The following is a 27,630-nucleotide window of genomic DNA, read 5'->3' as shown; positions in this document are numbered from 1 at the left end:
ACAAAATTTTTGCATGCTTTGTAATCTTGTGGTTCATGTAAAATCTATTTGCATGATGAGGCAAAAAGCAGGCAGGACAGAAAAAAAGCAATGGTAAGGTCTGGGGCATAATTTGCAGGAGTTAGAATGGCCAGTAGACTAAGTAGTCTAGTACTCTGGACTAATAATCTACTAAATTGTAATCTTTGCAGCTCCATCATAATCTCCATCATAGTCCTTTCAACTCACTGCCAGAAGCGGTGTGCCCCCCCCTCCCCCCCTCCGCTTCTTGAATTATTGTTCAATTCAGTTACATTTTAAAAATCTTTCCCATCTCACACATTAATGTTTAATCATCTTGACCTCTTCGTGTGGCGAACAAAGCTCAGCTCATGACTGGGAGAAAAAAATAATGCATCCAAGTTAATGAATGCCAAGTAAAATTTGGTAATCGCAGCTTTAAAGGTACCGTGTAACATCATTTTTAGGAGCAGGTATTCCATTTGTATCTCATGTTTGTGCAATAGGAAGCACATGCATCAGCCTGTCTGTTAGACCTTAGTGATACACAATGAGTTTTGGTGACAAACAAGAAATGTGTGCGCTTATTAACAAAAATCTCCCGGTTTACCATTAGCCTGTGATGAGAATTGTGATGGTGAGGCTGGTTTACTTTTGCATAATCCTGCAAATCAATCTCTATTTCATGAGCTGAAAGAAAACTTATAACGCATTATAACTATGACTCTCATGACTTCATGTAACCACAACAGGACAAACAGAAGCTCTGCAAACATTTAACAAATTAGAAGATGTTAAACCAGGCAGATGTCTACATCAGCCACACCATAAATCTAAGTCCTTAGCTGGTTGCTTTTTAGTTGCTGAATGTCAACTCCATTAAAGCAGTTCTGTGAAATTATTTGCTTTCTCACCAAATCTTAGATGGGAATATTGATATCACTTTCAAGTACTGTACTGTAAATATGAGGCTACAATCAGCAATCACTTGGCCTAGGTTAGCTTAGCTTACCATGAAGACTGGAAACAGGGGGAACAGCTAGCCTGGCTCTGACCAAAGGATTGCAAATCCAGCCTTTGTTGTAAATGTATATTATTCTGCTTTGAAATTCTACACATTAAGCAATGGCACTTAGGTTGAATAATTAGTTCAAAGTCAACTCATGAGTTTTGAAAATTTAAATCCAAATGAGTTTGATTGGTAACAGGATAATGGGAATTTCAATATTTTAAAACCCTTTATTACATATAGCTAAAGAAAAGTTCTTGGATTGGTCCAGTACATTGACCCAGCCAGAATAATTGGTGGCATTTTATGTTTCTGCAATTACTGATACGTAGAAACTTCACATCTCTTTATGTTTTCAGCTTAACCGCTCTTCTGATTAGGTTTATGCACAAAAAACACTCGGGGGAAGATGTTTGCTTGGATCACTTGGTGTTGTTGCCACGAACTCTGCTGGACATTGTCCGGTGGACAGATATGAGATTGGTGTCAATCTTTTCATCTGTCTTTTAGGAAGAAAACAAATAAGCACATTTCTGAACTGTAGAAATCACACCTTGAACCAACAATTCAGATGTGAAAGTGAGCAAAAACTTCATGTGAATCCAATGGAGTCAGTAAATTAAATAAATGGAAAGAAATACTCAAACTACAGACTCGGTGGATGAAAATGAAAAATAAAAACTGTACTGTAGTTCCATCATTTTAAGGTATAATACAATTAACCTACCGTGAACCCATCTCTTTTCTATATATATATATATATATATATTCACCTTTTTTTCAATTAATTTCTTTTTTACTTCTGTTTTATTAACTTTTACTGTCATTGCTGCTTGTGTTTGCTTTATCTTTGCAATTACATCCATGGGTTAATTTAAGCTCTACGGGACATTTAAAATGACATATGATGAGAGACACACAGCATGGCATGTACAGACGTCAGAAAGCAACAGGATTAGTTGTTTGTCTTTATTGACATGGAGTCATTGTCATAGTGATGTTGTTCAAAAGTGTTGCATTGGCCCTGATGTACAAATCACATCTGTTGTCAAGTTATTAAATTTCAGTTTTCTAAAATGCAATGAAAAGTACATTTATACACTTTACATTTGTGTAAATATTTGCCATATATTGTGTGATATAATTTCAATTGAAACTCAAGGCACTGATTGAGATACTGATAAGGATAAATCAATGTGCAAAAAAAAAACATAAAAACAAAAAAGAGTACAGGATAACATCAACACAGATACAGGCCACATGCGGCCATTGTCAAACATTCACTCTTCAAAAATACTTGTGAGACCGGTTTTCAGACCTTAGCTTGGCTTCTCCTCGTGTACCTTTTTGTCTTTTAACATTCTTCTGAAGCAAATGTGTACCCGCTGAAGTCTAATACACACCTTTGTTTACCTTTCTCCTACTTGAATGCTGCCCTCTTCAATCCAATGTCTTGTTTAAAAGGCAGGGCCGATCCTGAGGGGATCTTTGTCTTGAAAAGATTGGTAGAGCAAATAGCTTTGATAAACTGCAAGCAAGGGAGTTAGCCTCAAACATACATTCAGTTGCCTCAGCAAAAACAGTTTTCTCTATTTCTTAAAAGATCACGTTCCAGCTGATAGCTTTGTGCGGATTATGCTGAGATCTTTCACTACATGTCATAGTGTTGTTAATGTGTCACACTAAGTCAAAGTTCTCTGTGTTAAAACAAACAATGGAGCAGCCAGCAGCCACACTGGTATCATTTTACAGACTCAAATCAGAGACAGAATTAGCCATGAATGCATGGCAGCGTTGTGTTTATCTTCAAACCCCGAGCAACAAACAATAGCCAGTCGGTGGCAGAGCAGTTTGGGTCCTGGAGGCATGCAGGTGGGGAAAAAGTTTCTTAGACGGGGGGGAATTATTTTGTTTGCTGTGTTCCAACATTGTTACAGCTCTGTATTGTTATTATTTTATTTAATGATATTTTTGTTTATTGTTATCATTATTATTATTATTACACTGTAAATCAGACACAGACAGGTTCAATTCCAAATCACCTTGAATCCAATTGATTTAATGCCTTACTTTCACAAAAGTTGCCCAATGGAAAATATGGATTGACGGAACAAAAGTAGATCTTTACGTGTTAATGTTACATTAATTTGTTGTGTATGGATTGTACGTCCCATGGCTCCCCTCAGTCATGCTTTTCCCCATATTTATTCACGAGTAAAAAGAAATGTGGGTCAGTGGAAGCAGTCAGTGGGGATTGTCAAACACAAAAACTACAAAGCGGTTAGTGTACCTTCTCTTTTCATGGCCTGGTTTTGTAAATCCAACAGAGGTGATTGTCCGCTGTTTTCTTTTTGACCATGAACAGAAGGAGAGGGCTGAATCAAGGATTGTTAACGGGTCAGTTCAATCAAATCACACATTGAAACATGCAGATAGATTTGGGTTTTTGTCCTGAGGTTTTGAGACTCCCACCTCTGAAACATGTGCCACCACCTTTAACAGATTCTGATTTGTAAGGCTCATAATACTGCAACAGGACTAAGAGTCCACAGCCACACAAGCAATGTTCATAACGCAGTATACTAACCAGCTAATGTTAAGCGGATGTGTTCACCTTGTTAAGGATTTTAGTGTAGCACATTAGCATGCTACAAGTTTATTATAAACAACAAACAAAAAAGGTTAGATGAGGTTAAAGTCATATTTTTGGTCATAAACCAACAGTCCAAGTATTGGACAAACTGAGAAGTTAAGGAATTATCTTCTGGGGACAGCGAATGTCTCGACAATTTAGTTATTGAGATATTTCAGTCAGCACCAAAGTGGCGGACCAACTGACCGACCAGCATTGCTATACCGAGCACAGCTTTCTTTGTAATTTGGCTGAACTGACCCTTTAAAGTTTAAGCCAGCTGAATGATGCTTAAGCGTTTTGCAACCCAACACCCAAAGGTTGTTTAGGTTTTGTACATTCAACACAAAGACTTCTGTAGTTTTCAGTCTTTCAGTCTGTCTTCATTTGTTTCTTGGCTGGAATGACTGAAGTGCTTTTTATGGCTCTGCAAGTGACAGCGACTTTGATCCCTCACACACACACACACACACACACACACACACACACTCATCATAATCATGTATGTATGACCGAGTACACACACCCAGTCATACATGCATGCAAAAATGGGCAAAACACAAACACACACTCCCTGCTTCTATGTATTGCGGAGTGCACATCCTAGCTGACAACAGCCGGTTTGAGGAGGAGAGCCCTCGGGGGAACCACCACCCAGGACAAAGGGTCACTTCGCCTCGGGCCCACCCCTGCAGACAGGTTCAGTACTTTCCCCTCTTCTCCTTCCGCTTCTTTCTCTTCACCTTCCATCTCCTTCCCTGAAGTCTGTCCCAGACCCCTCAGAGCTCCCAGGCCTAACATTGATGCAGCTCCAAAGTGTATCAGAGGAGAGTCCGAGAGTCCGAGCGGCCCCATGACACTGCCACCTCCTCCTCCTCCTCCTCCACCCAGGGAGAAGAGTGGTGCCCCATGGTGGGCCAGGGCTCTGGCATGGCAGAAAGCAGAAAGAGGCAAGGTGGTCCCCAGGCTTCCAAGAAGAGCTGCAGCCGCCCCAGGGATGATGATGTGGGCCCCGCCTAGAGATGGCAGATCAGCTGTGCTCTGGTGACCGGTGTTGCTCAGACCCGTCCCCAGCCGGCTCGGAGCTCCTTGCTCCTGGGCAACAAAGTGCCCGTGTGCCTTGATGTGCTTGCGTAGCGAGCTGGGATCTGTGTAGCGCTTCAGGCAGCCTGCCATCTTGCAGTAGTAAGGCTTGTCAACGTAGTGGGTGCGGGTGTGTTTAAAGCGGTCGCTAGAGTTGGAGTAACGTTTGCTGCAGCCTTCGTAAGGGCAGATGTAGGGCTTTTCTCCTAGAGCATGAGAAAGAGAGAGACAGGAGCAAAAGATAGGAGAGCAGAGGGATGAGAGAGTTAACCTCATGATTACAGTAAAACTACAAATGATAAACAAGAGAAGGCTGCTTTGAAGTGGCTAAACCTCAGGTAAGAGCCATAGAGAGCGGAAGGAAATCATCTGAGCAGCAAGACAGCTGCTGACTGATTACTCAAGAGTTATCCTGCGTCATTGCTTTACAACACAGCCAATATGTTAGAAAGGTGCCAAGCTCAAAATAACCCCGTGACTTTAAAAAGACATGAGCCACAGAGGACATTAGACAACTGTTCTCACAGGCAGTAATACTCCTCACAATGAGATGTGTTTACATCCTGATGTTTGATGCCCAGCAAGAGAATACAGCCACATCAGGGAAACACCAGGCTATGTCTTTTGAAATATGAACATGTACCATTTCAATGCAGCAGAGCAAACTGTCTGCTATATGGACTGTTAGATAAGATTTGTATTGTCAACGTATGGTACAACTGAGATGACAGTTTCTTGTATAAACAAGGAACATTAGGTTTGCACAGGAACACCACGTAAGAGGAAAAACGACAGAACAACAAGGCGCTGACAAAGCAAACAGTCGTGCCAACGTCAATGGGGCAGGATTTCATTTTATCTATGTCTGTATTTGAATAAGCTGTGTATGCTACATGAAGATGCTCATCCATGTATCGGCACAGAAAGACCAATTTACCACCAGCAGCAGCACATGTTGTTTGAAATACACCGTTTTACAAGAACTACAAGGAGATGTGATTATCATCTGTAGCAATAAAACACTCCATAAACCATAATGACCCCAATGAAGATTTAATGTTTGCTCTCATGTAAATGTTTGCTCATGTCTGAAGAAACTGCTTTAGATCATGTCTGTTTTATTTCCTTAAAGAACAAATCAGGTTTGCAGGTTTTATAGTGTGCATCACAACCACCCGACTCATCAGCAAATATGTGTTTTACTGGCAAAGAGAATTGCAGGGAACTAAAAGTTTTAACATTTAAAACACAGAAACAAATAAATATGAAGTGAATTATAACGTATGGTTTATCTTTATCACTAAATCGGCGAGTGAAAAAAGCAGTTTTGATGTTCTTCTAAAAAGAGATTCTCAGCTGGACCAACCATTATTTTATTTTCATTTTTTAAATCGGCAGCATAAAGTCAGAAATCTCAAATCACGCCAGGTAGCACACACAAAAACTTTACTGTCTTTAACATATCATATCAGGGATCTGACAAAGTGAAAGTGCATTGAAAGTAAGAGATTTAGAGTTAAAGAAAATATGCAAATATTGATGTTGTTGTTCATCCCACCAGTCTCCAGCTCCCGCCCAGAGGTCTGTCTGACTTTGTCTTGTTTTCATGTTCTGAAACAAGACTGAGAACAAAGTGAATTGAATTTTCTCTCATCCCACTGGTAGAGGAGAAGGACTTGATGAAGATACCAGTTGGTTCCCTTCCCTTCATATTCAGTTTGTTTCTTGTCTCGTTTGATTTTGTTTGTTTCAGATTTGGTTCTCTAGGGATTGTTTACAGCTACAGAACGGTAAATGTGGTAAAATCTAAAGATGAAGATAAATGAGGCCTTGGATACACAGACAATACTTAGTTAGTAATACTGATTCATTTCTGACAGTGGTATCTTCTTGTTTTTCCACCTGGACCTCACCTGTATGGGAGCGGGTGTGTATCTTCAGGTTCTCCAGGCGTGAGAAGCTCTTGTTACAGGTGGGACAATGGTGTGGCTTCTCGTTGGTGTGTGTGCGAATATGAATCAGCATTTTATACCTATAAAACATGAGAGATAAAAGTGTTTAGCAGAAAGCACACATGAGGAAGTGGCTGTGTTACCATACAAGGCTGCTGCAGCAGCGACATTACATGTAGAAGTGGACAACCCTTTATGTGGCACTTTGCATCCTGCTTGGGATCATTTACATGGGGAGGGAATCAACAGAGATGCCTTTTATTGTAATACAGCAGCAGCTGTTTAATAAAGTGCAGTTAAACAAATAGTCTTTCACTTTTTGCTCCTCTCTTCTGCTGACTAAACCTTCTTTTCCCATCTCAGATCTTTAAATCAGACACGGGACCGCAGTTCAGACAGCTGTTTGTTCTGTCTCTTGGGTTATGTTGCCTTGAAAGCTCATGTTTAAAAATAGTGTCTGTAAGACCCCTATTAAAGTCACAGATAATTAATCATTTTAATCCTTTTCTGATCACTCGACGGGCACAAACTCCTGCTGTGCAGACAAACATTGTTCAAACCCACTGAACTTTATTTTAAATGAAGATCCCAAAGTTTCCAAAGAGGCCTTTGGGTTTGAATATTTCTCTCAGTTTAAACATCTTAGAAAAGGCACACATAAAATATGAGTCACATTGTAACACAGTGTGGAAAAAAAAAATTCTTTTTCAGAAGCTGAAAGCAACTTAGTTGAAAATATAAGGTGAAAAGCTTTCAGGCGTACTTACTCAACTGATAAAACAGTATTGGTATTCAGCTTCTATTTTTTTTTTCCATTTTGAAATCTATATCAAATATGAAAATTACTGATTGCAGCCTCTCAAATATCAGGATGTGTTTTGCTGTTCTTTGTTTCTTATCAGTGTAAATGCAGCATGAAACAATAATGACACATTGTGACATGACCCCAGTCGACATTTCTGATTACCTGACTACGTCCTTATCGACCGACACACGCACTCATGTTATCAGCACTTTAATCTCTAAATGTACTTTTTAGTGATCTTTAGCTGTGTTGTCATCGTGACTTCATTTCGATGGACATTTTCTTGAGCAACATTGAAATAAAAACTGCTACTGCTAAAACTGTGCCTTTTTAACCCAATGTTGAAGATATTTTGTCCAACGGCAACCCAGGCCAGTTACTGCATATGACTTATGTACACAGTAGAAGGGAGTTATTACACACCAGTGCAAGCGCAATATTTGTACTAGGATGGTTTACTTGGTTAGGAGGAAACAATGCGAACACACCTGGCATTGAAGCCTCTCCCGTTACGAGCACAACCCTCCCACAGGCAGCAGTACCCAGAATCCTTTTCAGGCTTTACGTGGAAATCATTGATGTGATCGACCAAGTCCTGCAGCGAGTCGAACAGCAGGTGGCACTGCAGGGCAGAGAAGGTGCAAGAGATTAAACACAGATGGCCAACAATGCTGCACACGTAACTGCTGCAACTCGGGTTTGTTTCTGAGAAGTTAAGCAGTTATTCCACACCCCACAATGGCTTGAACTTTTCTGCTTTCCTTGAAGGTGAAATTAATAACATCACTGTGTTTAACTATTTGTAAAAATCGCTTTCAGTTGTGTCACAAGTGTACTGAACCCGACTCAAACTTTTGAAAAACCAGTTTAAACTATCTTTAAACGAAGACCTTTTTCAATGCTGCAGTAACACTTTTGTCTCTTTCTGTATGTGCTGCTTAAGTTATTTACCTTGTAAACGACTTTGTATTAATTCATTATTTAGTCCCACTGTAAGTCAAGTTCCCCGAGGCCAAGGAGTCACTTTTAGACCAAAATATTCCATTTCCAATGAAAATGCAAGAGAGATGAGCAACAAAAGTTTTTTTTATGCAAAAATGTTTTTCTGTATGATTACTAGAAAAAATATGTGTCAAAAATGTATTTTTTTCTGATAACCATTTCAGCATCAAATATAAATAACTTAACAAATGTTGATCTTCAGCCTCCGTCTCTCTTTTTCTGTGAGTGCAGGTGATGATTTCATTTTGTTCTTAGCACCACCTAGTGATCAGAATAGTAGTAGCAATCTTTCATCCAGCACTCCATGACATCCCTGCAGCAGAAATTCAGTGCATCTGACTCACAGATGGTTTCTGATTGATGGTGATACATTACATTTCTTTCTTTCTTCTTTGTATATTTACCTTCATCCAACGGCAGGCCAGCTGACCATCCAGTGAGGACTCCGGTGAAACTTGCTTCTCTCTGTTCTGACAAATGAACATGGAGGGAAAGCTGTAGGCCCTCGGCGAACTTCCGACCGGCAGGTAGAACGGATATCCCTGTGGTGAAGCTCCGCCCTCCACACCTCGATGACGAGCTGGCTCCTAAAAGCGAGAGAAGATAGAGAGAAAGGTCACCTCAACCAAAGAGGACAATCTCATCCTATGGGTCCGTAATATCGTTCAGACTGTTCTTACCAGAAGGTAAGAAGCTGCTCATATGAGCCTCCAACTTGTGATTCTGAGGCAGAGAGGTTGGGGATTTCTTGATTTAAAGGAACTTTGTACTGTTTGTTTGTATCTATCTGGTGTGACTACCAGGATACAGTTAGATTAACTTTCTTAGGATAATGCATGAACAACACTCAGACTATCATGTCTCACAGAAACACAGAAGAAGAGTTGAATCTGCACTGAGCTGAACAAGAATATGTTAAGTTTGGGTATTTATTGTACAATGACTGAGGCTGATTGATGATTAATCTGACTGAACACTTCTAGTATACATTTGTCCTGTACCATGAAGCATCTCCAAAGGCACTCCAATACTTCACTAGTGGTGACTAACATTTGATTGATATATCAATGGTAGTAACAGGAAAAGGTAATAGAATAAAATTGGATTGTTGCTGCTGTGAAATCTGCCCTTGAAATATTAATAGTCTGTTGTTGTTGTTGTTTGTTTTACTTTTTAGGGCAATCAGTGTTGCTAGAGTTTCATGATCCATTTAATACCGTCAGAATTGTGGTGCTATACTGTTAAAAACTGGTGATGAAATCAAGATGTTTTTAAAGTTGGTTTGAAGTTCTTGCATGTTTAAGATTGGAAAAGGAAAGTCACGTTGGATCATATAAGTGAATTATTATGGACAAAAAGCTGCTGCTAGAAGTTTCAGAGACATCTTTGAAGTATGTCTACGGGACATAATGAGAGCTTCTCATGGTCCACTTTTAATTTGTTAGACAATTTAAAATTCGTCCTCTCTGAGCTAAAAGATGAATCAAGGCCAAGAGGGGACATTTGATGCTTTGACAAAGAAGCTGTGTGTTTCATGTTTTAATGTTCAAGCATGGCTAGAATTTGATTTAGCCACTGGGCGGCTGCGTGCTGTGTGTAGACGCTGCAACAACAAATCAGATTTTCAATTCAGCTCAGAAGAGTGAAGTCCATTCAGCCGCAATCAGTAGCTGAGTGGATTATTCTGTTAAGAATGGGGTTATGGACAAGATCAACTGCTGATATGAAGATACAAACCTAAACAGAACGCTGTGACTGGTTTTATAAATGTGCATTACCGGATATCAACAGGTGCCTGTAATGCATCTCCTCTGGCTGCATTCATTTGATTTTTTGGTGACAGTTACTTTACTTTGACCCTTCTCTTCTCTTTCCAACCCTGCGCAGTATCTTTGGGTATTTTGTCAGCCTGACCATATCCATATTGGATATGAAATCATTGGCTTCTAGGAATCCATTTCATTGCATTTTTATTGTCTGATCACTGCAAGAAATATTAACTGACTAACTGCCTTAAATTCATATCAATACAGTACAAACACTATACTTGCATGAGCGATGCCAGAGCCCCAGAGCAGTAGGCATTTGGGAAACTTGATCTTGCTCACAAATAACTATTTATATACTATTATATGATATACTATTGAATCTTCAGGTGAGATTGTAACCCTCTTTGAGTGCTCAGCATCCTTCATGGAGCCACCCTTTGCGATGACTTCAATTTTTCAATCAAATAAAAAAAATCTACTTTAACCTGACAAATGCAATTCGATTTGCCACTATCAGATCTGATGGTAACACATCAAATTACTTTTGTTTCAAGATGTAGTCTCACCCGTGAGAACAGATGAGGCTGAGGGCTGCTGCTTCTGCGGGGGGACTCCTGGGGAGAGGAAGGGGAGAGGGAGGAGGGGGAGGAAGGAGACGGGGAGAGGGAGGAGGCATGGCGGGAGGACGGTGACAGGCTGAGGTCCATGGCTGGAGGACTGAAGCAGGACCCGGGTCGTTCTTGAGAGGGAGACTGGGAATCTAGATGAGACGGGATGTTACATTTGTCACACTGTAGTAAAACCTTTCATGGCTCATAAGTAATATTGTTAAGCTTTAAAAGTTCTTCTTAGTGGATGTTTGGATGTTTTTATTTTGCAGCTACATTTTGCACCCCCGATCTTCAGACCTTTTTACAGTTTGGGTGACTTTCCAAACTCAGAGAAACAAGGTAGAACACTGTGCTTTTTCTGATATAACCACCACCATCTTCTCTTTAACCTCATGTTGAACCAGAGAAAGTAAAATAAAAACACTAAAGGCTCCTTTTACAGTCTTTTACAGTTTTTGGGCTGTCTGAGAGTACAACTGACAATCATGAGAGAAACGTGGAAAAACATTCACGGTCACTGATGACTGATTTGGGGCTTGAGCCAAACTTGTGACATGTGTTTCGATGCACAGAAGTGTAAAACCACCTGATTAATTTCAGATCAGTGTTACACTCTATTTTGCCCTCTTTTTTGTGCTAAAAACAGTTACTTGCTGCACAAAACAATGTTCAGCCAAATGCTGAGACTGAACCAAATTTGTCCTGAAGATATTGTGCCTCCATTTTGGAATAGTATTATATTTATTGCACATTCATGCTGATTTTACTTTTGGAACCCTGGTTTTGCTCTTGTTTTATTCTCCACTCACATGTAACAGCCTTTACCGTCACTTACAACCATCCACATAAAACTACAGCAGGTAAGAACAAAAATCACCCTGAGGCAAGGGAACCTCAGTGTTACACACCAACACTTATATTGATAATTTAGCTGCACCGGGCCAAAGAGGATCACCCATTAGATATTCTGCATGCTACTGATTCCCCAATCTGTAAAGTATAAAGTTATACATTCCGGTCGGACTGTCACAGAAGCCATGTTGTGGTTGTCTTGTGGGTCTCTTCATGTCAGTGTCACACTCTTCTTGTTATGAGCCACACTGACAAATCTGGGGACAATGCATGTCTATTGGAGGGGGAAGAGAGCTGCCAATTCACCGCATTTACAATATTAAGTTACTGGTAAAGTGAGAACATAGAATCCACTTACTATACTATTACATTAACACTGCAACATGGTAGCGGCAAAGGCACGCTGTGTGTGGAAACTGTGGATGGAGACTGTGTCGATGCGCAGGACGAGAAGAATAACGTATGTTGTGCTTCAGTTTCCCTGTTTAACTCTTACCTGGGGAGGATGGGGGTGAAGGAAAGGTTGTGCATAGCAGACGTGGTCGTGTGGAGCCGAGTGGGGCACAGATAGACGAAGGACAAGCTCTCTTTCCTAACCTCACCGGACCATCTGTCCGTCCAGAGGGAAGTTTCAGGTCCAGCGGCTCGTCCAGTGACAGCATGGCCGCAGGTCACACTCCTGTCCACATGAGGAGAGAAAGCCAGAGTCAATTACAGATTTTACTTTATGTGGTAATTTATCACTACAAACGACACCGTGCGCATTACTTAGTTATTTTTGCTCCATTGATGAGCAGCTTGAAAATAAGCTTTGTGTTAAAATATGTTGTCATAAGTTTTGTCATCATCAAAACAAATTAGTTTAAAGCATAAATTTAATTGATATGTGTAAAAAGCTGATGCTAAGTTAAAATCATTAGCTTTAGCAGTGGTTTCTTGGCTCCGACATAATCACCTCTGCAGCTGCTGTTAGCTTCAATTGGCTTAAACCGCACTTGTAGTTTCATTTATATATCTACAGTGTAATATGAAGAAATTAAAAATATCACTATGACCTGTCACAGAAGCAAGAATACATAACATTAAAGATAACTTGGTTCGATTATGTTGCTTCAGTTTCAGGGTCCTGCTGTTGTGTACATCGGTTCACAGCTGTCACCGTCAAGGCTGAGCACCTGTGCGTTCCCCTACTATGACAAGTTAAAATGGCCGCTGTAAAAAGAAAAGAAAAAAAAGGCCTATCAAGAAGATAAAAAAAAAAATAGTAACCTTTGGATTTGACTGCTGTTTTGCCTTGTAAGTCTGTTCATTCTCAAACCTTTGAGTGAATTTGAGAATGGCAGTCCAATCCTGTGTTGTGAGTTTTAGTTGTTGCTCAGTTCGTGAGGGTAAAACCTCTGAGAAGCATTATGATGTGGGTTTGTTACTGCGATTCTCTACATTTCTGTGGTCGGGCTTCAATGAGGGGTTTAACAAGATTGTTGCAGTAGTTTTCCACCCGTGGTGGTATGATACTCTGGACGAAGCATGAGACAAAATGCTACACTGGTCCATGACTCAACTCATACGTTCTTGTTAGACCAAGTGAGTCAAGACTCAGATATCTGCTTCAAAGGAAATAAAAAAAATCTCACAGGAGGAAACCAAGGGGGAAAAAATCTGCAGTCAACTGGACCAAACCTGTGAACAAATGCTTGACAGATGCTGTGAAAGCTGACACAAAACGAACTCTGTTTCTCTGTAACCCTCTGCTTCTCGCTCACACACCATCCACAAGTGAGGGCTGCCTGGCTCACCATCTCGTCATCTGATTGTTTTCAGAGTGGGGATGTCACAGATTCAGTTCTACGATTCTTCGATTGAGATGAGCATTCGCCTCTGATTGTTGACATCAAAAGCAGGAGCACTGCTCCATTCAAATGTGTACCCTCACCTACACCTTTGAATAAAACATTGCAAAAACATTAAACACAATAAGTAGCTTTAATAATCGTTCGATCTTTGAAAGAAGAATTTGAAAATGTGAAACCAATAATCTGTTGATTTTTACTAATCAAGACTGGACAATGGCATAGGCGTCTTTAAATCAAAAATCCAATTGCGACTTTAAAATCAAAAGTCAAATCGAATGATAGATTTGTAGAATCGTGACACCCCAGTTTAAGAGCATCTCATAGCACCTCTCACCACCTTTCTGTACATGTGACTTTTGAAAACATATGCAGCAGAAGCTGCCATTAGCAGAAGCTGCAGCCTGACTGATACACTGGCATGGCTGATATTATCATTTATAAATTATTGTTTTTTTTATTGTATACGATTCTCTTTTATCACTTTATCTTAGGTCAGCTGACTGACAAGTTAAAAGAAACTAGAATTTTCTTAGAAGCAGCTATACTCCGATCAGCCACAACATTAGCACCACTGGCAGATGAAGTGAATAACATTAATCATCTGTCAATAGGGGCGGCACGGTGGTGCAGTGGTTAGCACTGTCGCCTCATAGCAAGAGGGTTCCAGGTTCGAATCCCCTTCCAGGTTCGAATCCCCTTCTATGTGGAGTTTGCATGTTCTCCCTGTGCCTGCGTGGGTTTTCTCCAGGTACTCCGGCTTCCTCCCACAGGTTAGGTTAGGGTTAGGTTAGGTTAATTGGCTACTCTAAATTGCCCCTAGGTGTGAGTGTGAGAGTGTGTGGTTGTCTGTCTTTGTGTGTTGGCCCTGCGATTGACTGGCGACCAGTCCAGGGTGAACCCCGCCTCTCGCCCGTAGTCAGCTGGGATAGGCTCCAGCTCCCCCGCGACCCTGACGGATAAGCGGTATAGAAAATGGATGGATGGATCTGTCAATAGTGCAACGTTCTGTGGAAAGCTTTGGCTTCTGGTGGATGTCATGTGGATGTTCTTTGACACACACCGCCCACCTAACGTTCTTCATTGTTTGAACCGGCTGCTGCACAAAATCAAAAAAGAAAAGTAATTTTCTTAAATATATTTTGAGCTTGATCTTAATAACAAGATCAGGATAATCTCAACATGAGTTTACATTTTAATGCGGTAACCCTTCACTTTGTCACAAACTGGGCTTGAACATTTGTTGATGCAGACATCAGCAACAAGTATTGTTATTACCCCAATTACATTAATATTGCAAATGTTATACAGGCTACAAATGTCCAGTTAATATTCCTTTTGTTTGCCAAACACGCTTTTACAGACAAACAGAATGCACAACATTTTTTTCTACACTGAGTACTCTTACTTTCGGTACCTTTAAGTACATTTTCTTGATGATTATAAGATATAAGATGGACAATGTGGTATTAGTACTTTTACTGAAGTAAAGGATATGAGTCACTGCTGTCTGCTGTTTCTCTGTCAGTCAGGTGAGCAAACACTTAAAATAACAAGATCATTATGTGAGTTAATGTAGTCAGACCATGAGGCTCCATCAGTGAATCACAATGAAATTATTGACTTTTTTTTTCTTCTTCTTTTTTCTTTTGTCCTGCAGGGTGCGGCTCAACTCGACTCGATATGTCGCATGCCATCAACGCAGATCAAAACGTGCACAATCATCTTCTGTGTTGTGAGGTAAACCCATTTCAGCAAGCCACCAATGGTGACCGACCTCATTAATGCTTTTCTCAAGTGCAGATTGTTTCCTGCATTTGGCATTTGGCACACACATACATACCCTGGTATGCATGTGTATTTTTAAACTTTGGACAGTGTCCCAGGCTACGTGTCTGTCCCGTGTATTTTCAGATTTCGGTTTTCCCAGCCAGTTGTTATATGTTTAGCCAGTATTTGCCTCCAGTGGAACTCCAAAATGGCGCCAGATGTGGGTCGCAAGTAGATTTGTAACACAACTGCAAGAAAGTGTCTGACTGCACGGCTCTTTAATGATAGCTGGCAGTAAGTGCATTCTTAATTTACTTTCAGTGGCTGGATTTCCAAACAGTCTGGGATTCAAACTGGCAACTCTCCAGCTACATGCACACCTCTTTAACTTCAAAACTTGCTGTCACCACAGATTCTTCCGCAATCACCGACAGGATCCCCCTGCATAATATGAGGCAGAGGCTAAACCACAATGAAGTCAGTGTTTAGGTCCTTTTGCCAGCCTGCCAGCTACCTCACCACACTGGTTTCACATTCCACTGCAACCTCGCTGACTTCTCTGGAGGTATTGTGACGGCACGCACACACAGAGCCATATGTACCCAGGCACGCATGCAGGCTGAAGTCACACCAGCAGGCATGCGCAAAACTCAAACCCACACGTGAGTCCCCCCCAACACCACCGCCCCCCCAACCTCCAGCAGCTCCTCCCCCTCTTTTCCCTCAATGACCTGCGTTTGGGCAGCATGCCCGGACCCTCTTATGGATCCCCTACTGCCTCGCAAAACACATACTTTGACTATTCACACATGTGCACACAAACATATGTACATGTGCACATGCGCACACACAAAGTGACATAGAGGACTAACCCTTAGACACACACGTCTGTCTTTCTGTACTTGTCAGGACTCACACTGACATAACACATTGCCTAGACCGTCACCCTGACCTTAACAACCGTCATAATTCAAACACCCACCATGAACCTTACACTGGATCACACTCATTTTCTGACAGCCTTTTATTGGACAGCACACACACACTAGTACAAGTAAACATCACTTCATACTACAGCAGACAGCATTAAGAAGAAGCTCTGCACACAGCTTCACGTAAGAGAGAGAGCTGCACATTTCAGTCACATACGAGTTCTGTGCACAGGAGCTCCATACTGCACACAGTGGACATGCAGCATGCAAAAACACACCAAAGCTCACTTATTCATGATAATCTCTCATCTAAACACAATAAACACGAGTACTTTTTCTCAAAAGTAAAACTGTACAGACACACATACACAGTGGTACCCCCCCTCGGGTGGAGAGTCTTTCCCCTCTCACAGGAAACCTTTGCTTCCACGGCGCCCTGATCTGGCCTCTCCCCTCCCATTTTTTTCTTACTCCCCCCTCTCTCTCTCTCTCTCCCTCTCTCTCTCTCCCCCTCTCACTCCTTCCTGTGGTTTTCCTCTCCCAGTCCTCCAGCGGAGCATACCTCTGCTGTTCTCCTCCCCTCTCCTCTGCCCTCTGCACCTCCCACTCCTTTTTCTTCTCTCCCATTTTTTATTCTCCAAAGCATTTTTTAAACTCCCTCTTCCATTTTTCTTCAGTTTCGTGCCACTCTGTCATAGCAGAAACACATCGCTCTTCATCAGAAATCATTCCTGACTTCAGGTTACATTGCTTCCTCATGTACATGCATTTAGACACGTTTTTTTTTTCTGCTAAAGAGAGAATAAAGTTAAAACCAAGAAGACAGAGTTGCTCTGCTTTTAAAAGCTGGTATTTTATGAATCTCATTGGGAGGGAGTGACAAAAGACAGACTGCAATGATGGAAAGATGTCAGCCTTTGCTTTTGAGGGGTTACATCCTTTGATCCTTCCATCCCACGTCCTTATAAGGTCTTACGCAATGCTGCTGCAACAGCGAGGATGACAGGAGGCCTTGTTTTCATGACTTGGAGGCATAGAGAGACAGGAGGAGAGACCCTGACTGTAAAGGCTGAGGTAGATTCATGGGAAATTTCTGCAGTTGACTGAAACTGGACACCTGTTTGAACAGCAAACGGCGGGGAACATTACAGCGGACAAAAACAAAAAGACAAGAGAGGACATGGAGAGTGTTGGGAAGCCTGTAGGAAACAGCAGGAGGCTCCTCTCACCACAAAGACTGAAGTGAGGGGGAGACAACAAGCTCCTCTTTTATTTTTTGTTTTTTCAAATTACACAATATGTTTTTGACTGTTTTCAAGAGCTCAGGCCCACATCGATCATCCAAAACAGTAATGACCGTATCGCGTTTCAAACTAAAGACATAAAAAAAAACAAAACCAGCTCCGCTGCACGCCACGGCAGCGAGAGAAAATTTACTGTCAGTGTTCGCAGCTCGTGAACGTGATGAACCACTGTTTCATATTATGTCAGCTCTGATTCACAGCATGTTCTCGGTGCCAGCATTCAAAAGAGTGAATTTCTCTCTGTATGAGAAAAATGGCAACGCACAGAGCAGAGATACTGAGAGCAAAGAAATGATGGAGGGAAAGACAGAAGCTGTGGGAGTCAGACGTGGGCTCCCACCCCTTTCTTCCCCTCACACTTTTCCCATTATTTGTCTCGGAATAATATTAAACTCCTTCTCTCTGTCTGTCTGTCTCTCTGTCTGTCTCTCGCGCCTCAGCAGCGCTAAGTGATGCAACTCTGCAGAGCAAGTCTGCAATAGCCACCAGTTGAGCCTGCAGTGTCTCTCGCACTCGACACTGGCGTCTTCACCATTTAGGAGGGGAGTGGTGGCGGCTGTCAGGGGAGGAGGAACGGGGGAGTAATCTCTCAAGGCAGGGATTATTTAGCTCTACAAAAAAAAATTGCTCTTTCCAGACCTTCTTCACATTTCCAAACTTAATTTTGTATCACTTTAAGAGCTATTATAAGTTTTTAAATTGGATTAGTATAAAAATAAAAACAGAATTGGCTGCTCATTACTTTCATGTACTTTATCAAAGCTGCAGAGCGGAGACTTTTAGGACTGAATGTGCACCAAAAAAATCACAGAAAAGACACCAGAATTTCTTACTCGACTTAAATCAGGGAATTACTGACACTGAAATGTCTTCCAGTGGTTTAAACACTAAAACAAGCATTTTAAATTAGTTACTTTTTTGTTGTTGTTGCGTCTTGGGCGACACAGCACCTGGTCCATCTGGACGCACTGGACTTTAATGTACCTCCAGTGGAAACACATCTGTATCTGATGATCAGAGCCACTGCACATCGACACAGTTTAACAGCATACATGGAAGTGAAATTTACTTTTAAATGTGTTGGAGGCAAACAGGTTTGATCCTAGAAGGAAACTTCTCGAGAGTTCAAACCGGAGAGAGGAGAATCAGCCGGGGGTTGGTGGAGTGATGCAGCAGGCCTGTAATGAAGGATAAACCCACCTCATCCCACTTTATCCCTTAGTGGCTCAAAGTTGAACTTAACCATGTATAGTCATGCTATACAAACTCCAATCTGATACCATTTTGGAGAAAGTTTATGTGGATGATCAGGGAGTCACCCTGGCTAAAGTGGTGTCTGCCTCTCACAGAGTAAAGCTAAATTGAGCTCATTTTCTTCTTCAGGAACACTACATGACCAGTTTGGGTCTCTGCTCTCCCAGAGCGACCAACTCTGTGAAAACAACAGAGCCAGCAATGTCATCAGCTCTCCTGCAAACCACAGAGGTGTTCGCTTTGTACATTTCCTCCATATCACAGCAGTGTTTCTACAATACAGGTCATATCATGTTCTGATTTCATGAATTTCTCATCAGCAGGTGGAGGGGTCGGCGGCGGTGTGGCACCTGCCGAGCTGCCAAACTACAGCCGCTGGGAGAGTTTCCAGCCTTGTTTAGGGTGACAACACCAGGTATTATAAGACAAAACGTGAGCTTTTCCTCACCCTAACAAAGTGAAACCAGAACATATGCACAGTGTTGTCACCACATGACACGAGCTGACTACCTGGTGAACACAGCGTAGGAATCTGCTTCTAAAGAGACGGACGTTTGCTCAGGGGTTGGAGAGCAAAATGAAATGTCAGTTTTGTGTTTACAGCCCTCACTTTTAAGTTTCAGTTCAACACGTGGTTACGCCACCCAATCACAAACTACTATTTCCCATAGCAAATATAAATCAAGTTCTGAAAGTGCATTTATAGTTGGTCATCTCCTCACTATAACAGGGAGTTTGGGAAGTACATCACAGTCCTCTGCAAACCCAAACACTTCAAGCGTAATCGCACCACAGGCGGCGTCATGATGTGCGAGGATGGGCTGCATGTATTTATTTCTGTCGCTGAATCTTGTACCTAAAATTGCTGCTATGAAGCGATTTGATCACAGCCTATTTTTGCTCGAGCCACTGAATTAAGGTTTTGTTTCTACTGCTTCTTTCCTTCCACAGTAGCATTTCTTCGAGTTGTCCTCGTTTATTTCTCACTCTATAACTCCCCACCCATAATCCCTTGCACCACCACCACCACCACCACCACCATCCAACCGTTTGGCAACTGGAAAGGTCAACACAGAAACCTACTCGCACCCCCTCAACCCCCCCTCCTACAGAGGGAAAGAGAATGATGGAGGACAAGGTCCATCGTGCAGATATTCTGGGTTGTGTTGGAAATATAAAGTCAGGGAGAATGAAAGAGGGAAGGAACTTTAGGAAATCAAAGATGGAGAGAGAGGAAGGTGGAGAAGGTGGAGTTGGTGGAGCGATACAGCAAGATTTTAACCTTTGCTGTCAAACAAGACAACACAGGAATCAATCTCTTTTTATTTCTCTGTCACTCGTTTTCCCCCTCTTTCCTTCTGGTGTGTCTTTCTCTTTTAACATCTTTATTTTTTTCTTTCTCTCTCATCCCTCTTTCATTCCCTCAGCTCTGTCATCCAGACCTTAAACACACAAACACATGTGCCTCACATTCCTACGTGCAAAGCAGATTCACCCAATTTGTTTCCACTGCGTGTGTGTGTGTGTGTGTGTGTGTGTGTGTGTGTGCGTGCCAAGCCCGTAAATAATAACCCATTCCAGCTGTACTGTAGGCCGTTCCTTTCATTCTCGGCGGAGGAAACAAAAGAGGGAGCAAAAGCAAAAAAGCTCCATTAAATAAGAAAGTAATGAGCTGGAAAAAAGTCAGCAGAGAGTTAAGCAGGAAGAACTAATAATATTTTAATGCTAAGAGACATTATGAGTCCTGTAGAACTGCAGGTCAGTGCTCTCCATGTATAGGAACTAGGCCTGTTAATGCCTTTCCATCCTGTCTGAAAGCTTTTTATTGGGGGGAAAAAGCTGCGATGCAGGTAAGTAAACCTGCCAGTTTCATCCTGATTCTCTGGATTTGAGTGAAGTAGCTGAGCCCAACTGGGGGGCTAAATCTTGGGGCTAAACCGATTTAAAGAAAGGATTGTGGGGGAAGAAGATGAACAGATGAACAGTTGGAAGTGTACAGCTGACTTGAATGCATCATTTAATATACACTATATAGACCAAAATATTGGGACACACCTCTGTATTATTGAATTCAGGTGTGGTATGGGGCTGGTTTTCAGGTGTTGGGCTCGGCCCCTGACTTCCAGTGGAGGGAAATCTTAATGCTTCAGCATAGCAAGACATGTTGGGAAATGCTATACTTCCAACCACACGACAGCATCCCAGAGAAGGCCCCCCCTCCATCCATCACGGTTGCGCCCCAGAAAACACAGCAAGATCCACAAAAACACGGCCGGATGAGTCCAACGGATGAGTCCAACTCAGTCAAGAACTTGACTGGCCTGCACAGAGTCCTGACCTCAACCCCACTGAATGAACCCCAGGATGAACCGGAACGGAGACCACGAGCTAGGCCTCTTTGTCCAACGCTAGTGCCTACTAACACACGCAAAAAACCCCACAGATACACTCCAAAATCCCACAGAAAGCCTTCCCAGAAGAGCGGAAGCTGCCACAGCTGCAAAGGGGGAACCAACTTCACATCAATGTCCAAGAAGGCAAGAAACTGAAAAATGTAACAGCATGAATGCAAGAATTATCCAGTAATGACTTTCTTGTCTGGGGGTGGGGTTGCACAAAACCCAACAAGCTATCACATTTGAAACTGGGAAACTGTGATGTGCATTATCACTGTTTCCTCACATTTTATGGAGCAGATGATTTATTGACTATTTGAAGATATAATTATCAGATTACAACAAATGTGTGAAAAAGTCTAGCTAGTCGAGCTAAAAGGCTTGTCGAGGCCGACACCAAAGCATTGGGTCAACATCATCAAAGAAACCATAAGAGAAGAGCGTGATGAAAGAAGAATAGAAATGAGCCAACAGCCTCCCCATTGTAGTCCACATCTTTGAGCCACCAGGACGCAGAAGTCGTCCATTTCTGACTCTACGCCCATCTGCCATGGCACTTGATCCCTCTTTACAATCATAATTCCCTTTCTTGCCAAGACATCTTTTTTTACTTCATCCATCTTTTTTCTTTCTTTCTGCCTCTCCTTCTCTGCTCACGGTTCACTCCCTCTCTTTGCCGAGGCCAGCGTTTCATTTGCCTCCTTCCCCAAACACAGACCAAAAAGAAAAAGGGAGTGAGAGGCGGCGAGGGGGGAGGACCAGAGGGGAGAGGAGAATAAGAGGGAGACGGGGAGTGATGGGGGGAGGGGGGGAGGTGTTGGGGTGGGGTTTGCGGAATTTGGTCTATGTTTGGTTTGGAAGTAAAGGCCCCGGCGCTGGGCTCTCAGGAGGATAATGGAAAAGAGAGGGAGAAGAAAGGGAGGTTTATGGATGTGTGTGTACCCTCACAGGTGGTCGGCACATACTGATGGGGGGCCTTTTGTGAGTCCAAATGTGTGTGTGTGAGCTCTCAAAGTATGTGTGTACATTTGTCTGTTTATTTGCAGATGTTGGCACAGATGCACGTCAGCTTTTAGTGTGTAAGAATCAGAGAAGGAGGGAGAGAGAGAGAGGAGGCGAATAAGACATTCCTAAGATTGAGGAAGAGGAGGGGGGAGATGCAGGGAGCCAGTGGTTAGTTAATGGTTAGGAACTAAGAGGAGAAAAATGAATGTCTGGTCCAGGGCTGGGCCCCAAAAAAAAAAAAAAACCGATACCACAACCAGCCAACGAGTCCAGCGAGAGGAGTAAATAAAGTCACAGAGAGCTATGTAAGAGAGGAGAACCAGGGGAGGCCTCCTCCTGAACCACCAGCTCTCACCCTCCTCCCATATGAGGAAGGCCGGCTCACTCCTGCCTCCGCCGCAGGGGAGAGAAGTGCTTTTATAGCAGAGCTGAACCCACTGAACCCATCGTGTGCAAACAGCAGGCCAAGTGCGGCGACAGCAGAGGGTCAGCAGCCACACTGTGGGGGCTTCACTGTGGGGTCTCAGGTGGAGGAGCACAGGAGGGCTGGAGGTACGAGGAGGAGGAGGAGGGTCATCACAGGTTTAACTGTACACCAGTTTGGGTTGGGGTCTTTCTTTCACTCATTACTTATCGATTGACGTTTCTTTGCTTGCTTCACCTTCTTTCCCTTTCTTTTAATTCTTTCCTTCATTCCCTTTCTTCCCTTTTTCCTGCCCAGGTGTCATTCCAACTTTTTCTGCCACTTTTTCTGTCACTTGTTCCCTTCACTTCTTTCTTTCTTTGCGTACTTTCTCCTTTTTTCCCCTTCATACTTCTGTCCTATCTTATTCAATCTTTCCTTCCATCATTCATTTGCTTCCTTCATTCCTTTTGCTTATTTTCTTCATTTAATTTCTTTCTTCCTTCACTTTTATTTTACTTTTTCCTGCTTCTCTTTCTTTCTTTTTTCTTCTATGTCACTTCCTTTTCCTATTATTCCCTTTCCACCCTCTTTTTGTCTCCCTTAATTCCTCCTTTCCTCCTTTTTTCATCTATTGTTTCCTTCCCTTTTTTTATGTTTTTTTTCTTTTTTAACACACAACTTGTCTTCTTTTTTAATTCCTTGTCTGTCTTCCTAACTTCACTTTCTTCATACGTCTTTTATTCCATTCTTTTTTCCCTTCTCTTTCTATCATTATTTACTAACTTCCTTCCTCTTGGCACACACCTATTTTAACGCTCACACACACACACACACACAGCGTATGTATGAGCAACACTCCCACCCTGCAGCAGACAGTGTGGCTGGAAGTGGGCTGTAAGGCAGACGCACCCAACAACAACAGGAAAAGTTTGCTTGGCTCAGGGCCTTTTTTAAAATCCATCCGTCCAACCTTTAGAGAGCAGCCTGATGCAACCAGACTGCAACCTGCACACTGCTGCCGTCACACGTAAACCCCCTCAAAAACTTTTCACCCTGACCATCGCGCATGCATCTCAGGGAAAGACACTGAGGAAGGAGCTCAAGTGGGTCACTAACTGAGCCCGCCTTGCTTTTCGGGACCCTCTTGGTAGCTCAGAGAATGAGTGCAGACGGAGTTAGGATGTTTTTCTAACGGGGAGGATGAGGAGTTGCTGATCTGCGGTGGTGTCATGAGGGTGGAGGACTTGTGGGATTTGATGAATCAAACTGCTGGGAGGGAAAAAGAAGCGAAGTAAAGGTCTTGTCTCCACCCTGTTTCACTTGGGAGTTTGTACTGCGGGAGCGTGTGTGTGTGTGTGTGTGGGAGTGTGTGCTTGTCTCTGTGTCGAAGTAAAAGGTTTAACAAACTTGATTTACCGTGTTTTTACAGGTACACCTCAACAGCCTTGTGGTCAGAGAGACTATCTCACAGAGTGAAGTCCCACTTAGACATACTGACCATGAATGGCACAGACATCCTAATACACTATGTAGACAAATGTATTTGGACACACCTCTTTGTTATTGAATTCAGGTGTGATACGGCGCTGTTTTCCAGTAGTCGGGCTCATCCGCTTATTCCCAGTGAAGGGAAGTGCTTCAGCATGGCAAGACACCTCAACACCTTTGGGGTGAACTGGAACAGAGATTGTGGGCCAGGCCTTTTGGTACAACATCAGTGTGTGACCTCACAAATGCTCTGCTGCATGAATGGGCACAAATTCCCACAGAAACACTCCAACATGTTGTGGAAAGCCTTCACAGAAGAGTGGAAGCTGTTAGAGCTGCAAAGCCGTCTGTGTGTTTAGTATGTGGTGTCATTAAAGTCCCTGTTGGAGTAACTGGCCCAACACTTTTGTCCATATAGTGTACCTAATCAACAAAACAGGTTGCTCGTCAGTGCAAAATGTCACAATATGGACATTTTACTGATCTGGCAACCACACTGGCAGGATGGAAAACAAGCTGAGGTATAGCAAACCATCCATCCCTCCATCCATCCAAAGACTTGTACAGGCAGTGTGAAGGCATCAGTATGCAATGATGTGCCTGTGGGATTGTTCAGCACAGTCTGACACCCTCTAACCCCACGTTTTCCTCTCACCAGGGGGTGCAGCTGATCAGTTTTGTAACTCTGTGAAAGCGTTGTCTCGACCAGGTGTGTGTCACACTGTTTCCTGCTTTGGATATAGAGGTGATGAGGTGACATCATCAGGTGTTTTTGTCAAAGATCTTCGGTTAACTGTCAGACAAAAAACGACTGATCAGTTATCAAACATACTGCTCATCCACCATCTTTGGAATGCAAATCAATTAATTAATTAAATACGATTAATAGACGCCCTCCTCTTCCACACACACACACACACACACACACACAGGGCCAAAACCAATTAGGAAAACAAAAAACTTATTCATTTATTTCTAACAGCTTTATAAGAATTACCGAAGGCCCGGGACAGGCCCCTGAGGAGCTCCATCAGGACAGAGCACACGAGGAGGACAACCTAACACTTTAGAGAGTTTTAAAAAAACCATTAGAGGCCAAAAAAGGAAAAAACAAGTTAAGTGCCAAGCTCAAACAAGTTACTGGCAATAACACGTGGTCAAACCCTGATGTTAACTTTTGTACTGATCACAGGTTTTTTGTACATTTGATAGACACGCAATACATTCTACAGCCTCTGCTGTTTTATATGCTTCTCAATATATACCAGGTTATTTATACAGCATGTCCGATAGGGTTTTCCACAAACGTTCATACTGATTAAGTTCCTATAAAAAAAATATGCCATCACGAATATTCGGTAAATTAAACTCATAGCACGTGTGACGGACGATGAGGAGGATGATGATTTATGTTAGGATGAAGGATCTCGTTTGGGTTTACCTTCAAACAGCGTGCAGACGGTGACGGTGAAAAGCCTCCTCCGCGCTCTGTGGTCCCTCTGAAGATGCTGTCCAGCCTCCGACACACGCAAACCGAACACACGGATTACCAGAATCAGGCGAGTCTGTCCGTCGTTTCCCGCACCATCTTCGATTAAGTTATCAGTTGTCTCGGACTGGAAATCGGTATTTTGAAAGCAAATTCTCCCACGAGGGAGGAAGAGGTGAGGGGTCGTTCAAGAGGAAGTAAAGCGCTCGTCTCCAGCGGTCAGTTTTCAGATACGCAGCCGAAAACCTCGTCTTGTAAGTAGTTTTCTCTCAAAATTAGAGTGACGTGAGCCAAAGAAATGACTGAGGAGGAGAGGGGTTGCGGTGGTCGGTGGGGGGAAACTAAATGTCAATCAGATGTGAGGCTGCAAGCTGCGGTGCTAACGTCAAATCCGCCGCACGAATGTAGAGAAGCTCTCCGGGAGGCGCATCGCCCAGTTGCGACGCTGGTCAACTGAGCTTCCAGTGGCGGCGAGGAGGGAAGAGACTGAGAGGGAGGGAGGGGGAGAGAGAGAGGGGGAGAGAGAGAAGGGTGGAGAGATTTTGGAGAAGAAGAGAGAGAGAGAAAAATGCCATAACAGAAATCCAACTTCCTGCCGCCTGCGACTGATTCTCTCTGTGCGTAATAATAATAATAATCATGATGATAATAATAACGAACAACGATGGTGTAACTTCTGTGAAAGAAGGAGGGGGTTTTATCCGATAATCCATAATTCATGTGCAGTTTGCTAACAAATAAACAGAAATTCCCTTTGTTTTTGTTGTTCTTGTTTTATACCAAAAACGGACTAAATTAGAGCCGTTTTATCTTTCAAAACCACGTCATCAGCAAATCTAACTGTAATCACCTCAAATGTTTGAAACTAATTTTCGTGGAGGTTGTTGGGTTGGTGTTGCCGTTTGCTGACTGTAGTCTGAGTCAAACATTGGACTCCTGGATCTGGATTCCTCTCAGATGCATTGTTAGGTGTAACATGAGTGCATCTCTAGCAAAGTCTGTTGTGTGCAAATGAATGGATGATTTACACGGTTCAACTGTCTTCTTTAAGATTTTTTCTTTTTGATAAACTCGACTGGGGGAAACTTTTTGTCTTCCAGGTTCCTGCTGAAGGCCGAGGCGAAACACCAGGCCAATGTGGAAACATCTCAACCAAACGAGTGAGCTGTGCTGCTTCAAAACGTCACAGCAGCAGGCAGAAAGTCACTCACACATTAAATTCAGCACCTGGATGGTTGTCCATGTGTCCATGGGTGCATCCTTAGGTAAAACACTCCTTTCCAACAGTGTTTTCTCACATGCCAGGCACCTGATGGAGGTGGACAGCGGGAAAATAGGCTCAGGGAAAGTGGCCAAGTGGGTGAGCGTGGCTGCACGGGTGGCAGAGTGGCTGTCCTGACAAGATAAATTGGGGGCCACTCACTCCCATTGAATCAGGCAGCAGAAACACTAGTCGAGGACTTTGTTTCACCTCAGGAGAGGTGATTTAAGTGGGCCTTTGAGTCATTTCTAACCGTATAGGATAAAGTGGACCAGTGATACTGCTGTTTAAGTTATTAGCAGCCCCGTCTTAGTGATCATATGAGAAGCATAATTCAGGGCTGCATATCTCAAACTCAATCTCAATCTCAAAAAATAATATCTCAATCTCAAAAATATCACGTGGTCCTGCTGCAGTCTAACTGTGTACACTGTCTCCCTCTAGTGGCGTGAAGGGGGAAATCCTCAGCTTTGAGTCCAACCAGTAATGATGAGGATTTTGAGCACATATGTACAGACTTAAATTTGTACTGTCTGTTACAGTACACTGTGGGACAAAATGCTGGAGCTTGTACAGCATTTAAACCAGCTCCTGTGTGTGTGTGTGTGTGTGTGTGTGTGTGTGTCCTTCAGTGTGAATGTTTACAGCCTCTGAATGTTTACTGTATCCCAACAAAAAGAATTCATTCAGACATGTTGGTCGATCGAGTGCCAATGAGTCTTGTGCAACACATGCTGACCATACTGATGTGCAGCTTTAA

At 42.7% G+C, this 27,630-nt stretch overlaps 1 protein-coding gene and 1 long non-coding RNA gene across 2 annotated transcripts in view; one reads left to right on the top strand and one right to left on the bottom strand.

The window, feature by feature from the left end:
- Positions 1 to 27,551, top strand: part of LOC124050408 — a 32,970-nt gene extending 5,419 nt beyond the window's left edge. Inside the window, exons 2-6 of the long non-coding RNA XR_006841613.1 lie at positions 8,904 to 9,169; positions 15,226 to 15,305; positions 18,955 to 19,056; positions 19,146 to 19,240; positions 26,710 to 27,551. This is a non-coding gene — a long non-coding RNA (uncharacterized LOC124050408). The remainder of the gene's footprint in view (positions 1 to 8,903; positions 9,170 to 15,225; positions 15,306 to 18,954; positions 19,057 to 19,145; positions 19,241 to 26,709) is intronic.
- LOC124050248 (zinc finger protein GLIS2-like) lies at positions 1,965 to 26,074 on the bottom strand. The gene is made up of 7 exons (XM_046372575.1): positions 25,562 to 26,074; positions 12,212 to 12,394; positions 10,819 to 11,012; positions 8,888 to 9,070; positions 7,970 to 8,103; positions 6,638 to 6,756; positions 1,965 to 4,930 (listed from the first exon to the last, which is right to left on the bottom strand). The coding sequence occupies exons 2-7, from the start codon at positions 12,375 to 12,377 to the stop codon at positions 4,245 to 4,247; spliced, it is 1,482 nt and encodes a 493-aa protein (XP_046228531.1). The 5' UTR covers positions 12,378 to 12,394; positions 25,562 to 26,074; the 3' UTR covers positions 1,965 to 4,244.
- Positions 27,552 to 27,630: the final 79 nt, after the last annotated feature.

The sequence above is a fragment of the Scatophagus argus genome, chromosome 2, assembly GCF_020382885.2.
Source record: "Scatophagus argus isolate fScaArg1 chromosome 2, fScaArg1.pri, whole genome shotgun sequence".
Classification (NCBI taxonomy): Eukaryota; Metazoa; Chordata; class Actinopteri; family Scatophagidae; genus Scatophagus; species Scatophagus argus.
Note: the sequence above shows the minus strand (reverse complement) of the source record. Positions and strands in the feature narration are given on the sequence as shown.